Source organism: Pteropus vampyrus, unplaced genomic scaffold (assembly GCF_000151845.1).
Source record: "Pteropus vampyrus isolate Shadow unplaced genomic scaffold, Pvam_2.0 Scaffold53, whole genome shotgun sequence".
Classification (NCBI taxonomy): domain Eukaryota; kingdom Metazoa; phylum Chordata; class Mammalia; order Chiroptera; family Pteropodidae; genus Pteropus; species Pteropus vampyrus.
The window spans coordinates 6,548,187-6,554,973 of NW_011888834.1; the positions used below are offsets into that span (position 1 = coordinate 6,548,187).

Below are 6,787 nucleotides of genomic sequence, written 5' to 3' on the forward strand. Positions count from 1 at the left end.
AAAATGCTCACGGATGGATAAAACAATGTTGAACTCGTAGGTGTGGGCGAACTGGGTGCCAACACATGAACACCTTACACTTCCTCATTACACAGTTCTCCCTATCCTGCATCCCAGTTCCAGTGGCATAAGTCACTCCATCCTGCCAGTACAAGTGACACGCAAGAACTCATTCCACGCGCGCGCGTCAGCGTGTCTCCCGCGTCTTCACGTCTGGAGCCCGTCTGGGAACGGCCCCGCTCCACCCGGTCGCTTGTTGTGTTGTCGTCACGTGGTCGAGGCGGGCCCTGACGTCACGGGCAGGGGAGGGACTGCGCAGGCGCAGAAAAGGGGGCGGGGGACTCGGCTTGTTGTGTTGCTGCCGGAGAACCGGAGACAGTCTAGCTGCGGCCACAGCTTTTCCAGCTGCCCGACGATGTCGTCTCATTTAGTAGAACAGCCTCCGCCCCCGCAAAACAACAACAACAACTGCGAGGAAGGGGAACAGCCTTTGCCACCGCCAGCCGGCCTCAATAGTGAGTGCGGGGCGGGCGGGCTGGGTGAAGGAGATGGGGGAGGAGGAGCTGCTCTGGCCGCCGCCGCCAGCTCCGCGCGGGAGGGTGCGAGAGCAGGAGGTAGCCCATTGGTCTAGGCTGAGGATGTGCGGGTGACTGACGGCTCTCGTCAACTGTCGGGGGAGAGCTCCTGTCTTCTTCTGGGCCCGTCCCCCCTTCCTTCTGGGGTCTTGGGTAGGGGGCTGCTTGAGTTCGCTGTTGGGGAGGACAGGTGACTGGGAAGAGAAGCGGGACCGCCCGACCCCACCTGTGCTGGGCCCCTGAGCGGAGCCAATCGGGGCGTGGAGGGGCGGGCCTTGGAGCGCTGGGAGGGAGGGTGGGCGGAGCGGGCCGCGGAGGGGACGTGGGCAGGGATGGGGACGTGCGGCGGGGACGCCAGGAGATGGACGCGGGCTGCTGGCCGATGGGAGGGGGCGGCCGAGGGACAGGCGGGAGGTCAGGTGTGCGGCCGGGCTTGGCCTGGCCTGGCTGACCTCACCTCGCTGGGTCGGCCTCTCTCCGGGGCTCGGAACGTGAGCCCTCTGGTCGCGTTCCTTTGTTACCACAGGCTGGTCAGGAAAATTATTTGGTAATTTAGTGGTTACTTGTATCACGTGGGGTGGGAGGGGGTGAGGAAGCGATGGTACTTTTTTTTTTGAAATGTTTCAGAGTTGCTTAAGTGATTTTTTTTTTAAACAATGAGGCTATGTGACCTGTAAACCGGTTTATGAACAAACAGCCTCTTGAACCATACAAGATTGCACAAATCACAATCACGGAGTCTGGGGCAATGAATTTTCTGAAACGGAATTAAAAACATTCATACCCAAGGGGGATTGAAAGTTAATGGCAATATTGAATTACCACCAACTACAGTTGCTTTTCATAACATTTTGGCACTCAGACATCTTGTCCTAAGGTTATTCCCAGATGTCTTTAAAGCTCAGAGCCTTGGAAAGGTTTTGCCTAACCTTTCTGTAATTCCTCTCATGAAAGAGGTGGTTGGGACACTTAGCATATGGCCAGAAGAAACTGTTTAGAAATCGTTTGGATGCTTAAATGACATGTAAAGGTATTGCGGTATCTTTCATAAAAGGGAGGTGTTCCAGTATGGCCTAAAAATTGTTTTAGGGAAGAGAATTCTCCCTTGATGGGCATAGAATTTGAGCATTTTAAGATGTTTTCATTGCTCATTGCCACTGTTCCATGTTTTCATGGATAAATTACTTAAATGTTGACTTATTAAAACTTCTGATGTCGTGTTCTAGAATGTAAGACATTGTTTCCCACAGTAAATTAGGATTAACTTATGTGTCTATATGTGTTATTTGCTTCACATATTAATATGTATTTTTAAATTATTTACTCTTGTTTAGCATATTTTTTGCAGCATAGGATTTTAGAATGGCAAGAGACTTTAGAGCTAACTGTTACTTACCAGTAAAGAAACAGGTCTAAAGTGCGTTGTCCAAGTTTACAGCTGGCTGGGACCTAGAGCTGAGGTTTTTACTTTGACCCACTCTAGTGCTCCTTGCAGGACATTTCTTTTCAGTGGCCCAGAATCCCGATTGTGTGTTTCCCATTCTCTCAGTGTGTTATTCCACCTAATGTAATGTACAGAGGTGAACTGCCTCTCCGTCTCTTTTTAGTATACCATTTCTTAACTGTACTCATTGTTTTCCTGTGATACTTTTAAGTTAGCTATTTGGTTAGTATGTGTATACAGTTTCACAAGCAAAGGAATTTTGATTTTCCTTTGACCATTTAACAAAAAATTGGGTTGAGTTATATGTGATTGTTTATTTTATACCTGTGTCCGACAGACCTATGAGCTATTTGATGTCCTTAGCCAAGCAGTTGCAGCTACGTTTATGTTCACTCTTAAGTAGAACAATACTCAGCTTGTGCGTGATAGCAAAATGTTGCTTTGGGAAAGCTGCTAGATAGAAAGTATTTTATTTGGGGTAGGGTGAACTTTTAAGTTACTGAAAAGCTTTTAGATAGTGCCATATTTAATTACTCCCCTCTTGCCTTTTACTGTTTTTTTTTTTTTTTTAGCTCATTATACAACACTGGACTGAACAAAACAAGAAGCTTTATTGATTCTTTCAAGTGATGTTGGGGCACTGGGCAAACCAACTTATTCAGGCATTAACATGTACTGTCCAAATTGCTGATAAGTTGAAGTTCTTTGTCGGGTAATTTGCACAACTGAAAAACAGGAGATGAACTCATTGTACAGATTATTTCTGCCTTGAGATTTTATCTTTAGTTCATGGGTCAAAGCAGAGTTTTAACAGCAAATTATTGAAATATTTGGAATAATGAAACCTTTCTCTCCTTTCTCTGATTTTTTTTTTTTTTTATGTTTGGCATCGTAGGAAAGTTCACTTTCATTACAAATTAGTGGACAAGTATCTAAACTACTTCCAAAGCTAAAAGGGTATTTCCAATTTCCAGTTGTTTTATTTTTAAGAAAACTATTAAGTTATTTAAGAAAAATAACTTAAGTTTTTTAAAAAATAACTATTAAGTTTTATTTTTAAGAAAACTATTAAGTTATTTGTATAGGACATTTATGTCATAAAAATCAGTAGGTACTACAAGGAAATCAAAGTAGTAGTATAATTCTTGTTTAATGTAAGAAGCACAGCCTTTTTTTTTTTTTTTTTTTTTAAACATCTTCTACCATGATGTTCTTGCTTCCCTAGCATGGCAAGAGTCTTTTAAGGTTATGACATGTGAAACTTCACTGCCTCATAATACTGTTTTAATACATACGTAACTAGTGTCTAAGTACCTACTAGTGCAAAAAGACCAACTTTTTTATAAGAATGTCTGTGACTGTTTGTGGTCTGGATTCCAGCATCAGGTACTTGAAATAAATTAAAGGCTTTAAGGAATGAAGATAAGACATAATGAAATGTGTAACCAGGTTAGGGTCAGAGTGACATGTGAGGCCTTGAAAACTTGTGTACGGGGCAGGGGGAGATTAGAAATAGTACTCGTCTTCATTTACTCCTTCCACCACCTCCCAGGTTTCCCACTCCCCATCTTGCAAGAAGATCTAATTGGCGATTATAAAACTATAAAGTGTGTATACAGCATACAGTCAGAAATATAATCACAATCACTGGACCAACCTTCACGATGTGCTGTATTAGAGAATGTCAGAGCATGCTTCTCTGAATCTCTTAGCGATTCTCAAAGACTTCAGCTAGAAAATATCTCATGTATTGTGTATATGTGCAATCTGGCATAAGAGAACAATTTTCAATTTGTAAGTAGGCTTTTAATAAGAGCCTGCAGTTTTTAAGTTTAAAGCTTGATTATTAGGAAGAGAATTTGCTTTGAGATTTTATCCTACTTTGTGTTACTTGGACAGCACAATCCTCATATCTTACGTTGTTTCCTTTCCAAGTAAAAAGGAATTTAGGATTGGTAGAATTAGAACATCAAGAAATTTTGAGGCTGTAAATCAGGAGTCAACTAGGTGATGAGAAAAAGGCATGTGTAGTTCATCTATTGAGAAAGACAAGTTTGCTTTTTTTCCTATTTTTCTCAAAAGATGAAGCTGATATATAGTCTCTTAATTATCTGTGTGCGTAACTTTCTCTGCAGTACTGTTTTTTCCATAGATGATGTTTTTGGAAGATAATTATTGAGTTAAAGGAAATTTACCTTTTTAAGGCTCTTAATATATATTACCATATTACCCTCTGTTGAAGCCTTGATTTTAATAACATAATATTAGAAACAATAATTTGGGTAATGGTTAACCATTGCCATTTGGATTATGGTTAAAGTATGGTATATCTTTATAATGGGATGCAAGGCAGTTGTTTAAAGGAATGAAGTTAAGGCAGTACGTATTGACATTGAAAGACATCTATCTACAAGTTAAGAAACTCTACTTATAGAAAAATACGTACAATACAATTCCGTGTTCTTGTCAAAGCTCTAGAAGTTTATGAAAGTTATAAAAGTGATTTCCTTTTGGATAGGAATGTGAGATTGGGAGGAGAGGTATTTTTAATTTATGTACTGATGTTTGCATTTTTAAGAAATATCATTTTTCTAATAAATACTTTTTACAAGAAAGAGTATAATTATAATAGCTAACATAGCACTTGCCTCATACTAGGCACCTGTCCTATGCTGTATTTATTTCATCCTCCTAACAACACTATGAGGTAGATAATTATTATCCGTACTTTACGGATGAGAAAACTGACAGGTCAAGGGTGTAACAACTATAAGTGATAGAATGGGAGTCTGGTTTCAGGCTGTGCTCTTAACCACTATACTAATATATGCCAAAAAAAATATTGTCTGCCTTAAGTAGAAATGCCTTCAGTTAATGCTGAGTGTTTAAGGCAATTAACAGAGATTACTTTACTAAGCTTTTCTAGGTATGTCTTCTCAAGTACCTAGACTATGATTGCTTACATATTTTTAATGCAGGAAATAGAATTGGTTTGGAAATCTTTCAAGAAAGTAAGGTGCAAAGAATCCGATATTTTTTCCTCTTTGATCGGCTACTTCAAGTTAACATCAATTGTATTTATGGAAGACTGGCTTCTGCAGAGACCCACTGGGAACTCCTGGTTCCTTCGTTGTGCTTCTGCCAGAGCAGCTCCAGCCTTTTATTTGTTTCTGTTTATCTTATACATCGGGCTTCTGTTCAAGAAGGATTGGTCCTATTGGTTTGAAATAAGTTTGAAAATGCTAGAAACAGTGCGAGTTGAAAAGAACAGTTTATAATATACCTCTCTCTTGCTCTGTCTCTCTTTCCATTTAAAATATTTTGTAGAGCTCTGAATTTAGGGATGCTTTTGGAATGTTTCTTAGACACTCCAGAGGCACTCTAAAGATTTAGTTAAATTACCTTCAGTGTTAGAGCTATCTTAGCTTTGCTAAATGAGTTTGTTAATCCATGTTGAGGTCTGTCTAGCCTGTGTCCATTTTTGTGTGTATATAGAATGAGACCATGTGTTTGGCAGTATAGTCCCAAAGAATTGGTGCTGATTATGGCACTGTGACAGCCCCAGGACTGCCTTAAAAGGAAAGGAAGGAGGATAGAGTAACTTCAGTTTTATTTAGCAAACACATTCTAAGTACTTTACAAATTAAAAACTTTTAACTGGTGTGTAACTGGGTGTCTACTGTTTACTAGATACTTATGTTCCTATATTTAATCTTGACATCAGCCCTGGGAGGTAGGTACTATGTTATCATCCGTTTTACAACTAGGTAACTCAGGGTTGGAAAGTCAGGTAGATAGTAAGGGGTGGGGTCAGTTTTCCAGCCAGGTCTGCCTTTGAGCTTTTCCTTCACTTAAAGGTAATGTTGAGTTCACGTCTAGATCTGGAATAGTCATCACCTCATTTAAATGTCTTTAGGTTTTTAGCCTCTTTTGGTAAATATTCTTATTTACTGATGGAAGACTGTTCAGCCATAGAACTCCTTCTAATACTTCTGCTGAGGATTAGAGGAATGGCCCCATCAACCTGCTTGATTACATTTTCTAAAACAAAATCTATAAGGAATGGAAATTAACGAAAAAAATATACTATCTCTTTTTGTTGTGAAGTTGGCTCATTGGCTACTGTTACCAATTGTTATTCAAATTAAAACACCTTAATGTGTTCAGCAAACTCTTTGAGCCAGTAAATATTTTCAAGACCCAACCAAATTGCCAGGGACACATCCCCTTTCATGTGGCTCCACCCCCTTCGGCTGTTCCCCTGAGAAAACGTCAGTGTCTCCTGTAGCAGGTCTGCAGTTGTTTCTCCTCCCCCCAAACCAGTGAGGCTTAATGAAAACACTAGAAAATAGGAACTTGTGGGAGAGAAGAGAGAAAAGACAAGATCACAAGGTATGTTTAGTGCATAAAGAAAGAAAAGAGAGAGTGAGGTAAAGAGGAAAGGAAAAAACTAATTTGTGGGATATAGGTAAATCTTTTTTCAGAATTTTTAGGGTTATCACTTGATTTAGTTGAGAGCCAGCCGCATTGATTTTTATGCTCCAGATTTGTATACAAATTGAAAGTTATCGATTGCATTTAAGTTTCTTCTCTAGGTGGTTCTCAATTTTTTGTGCTAATTAAAATATAGTGTTAACTTATTTAGATGACTATGAAGTTTTTAGGTCATGTTTATTTCATTTGTGGAGAAGATACAACTAAATAGCTGAAGTAGACTATAGAAAAAGATTTCATTTGTGGAGAAGATACAACTAAATAGCTGAAGTAG

General features: G+C 39.9%; 1 protein-coding gene across 2 annotated transcripts in view; it reads left to right on the forward strand.

Moving 5' to 3' along the window:
• Positions 1–296: 296 nt before the first annotated feature.
• The window catches only part of BNIP3L (BCL2 interacting protein 3 like), a 21,315-nt gene continuing 14,824 nt past the window's right edge, over positions 297–6,787 (forward strand). Inside the window, exon 1 of one of the 2 annotated variants that reach the window (XM_011360297.2) lies at positions 297–515. In XM_011360297.2, coding sequence (XP_011358599.1) covers positions 416–515 — 100 coding nt within the window. In that variant the 5' untranslated portion in view covers positions 297–415. Of the gene's footprint in view, positions 516–1,032; positions 1,123–6,787 lie in introns of those variants that run through there. The other variant, XM_023530742.1, reaches the window with a different exon arrangement.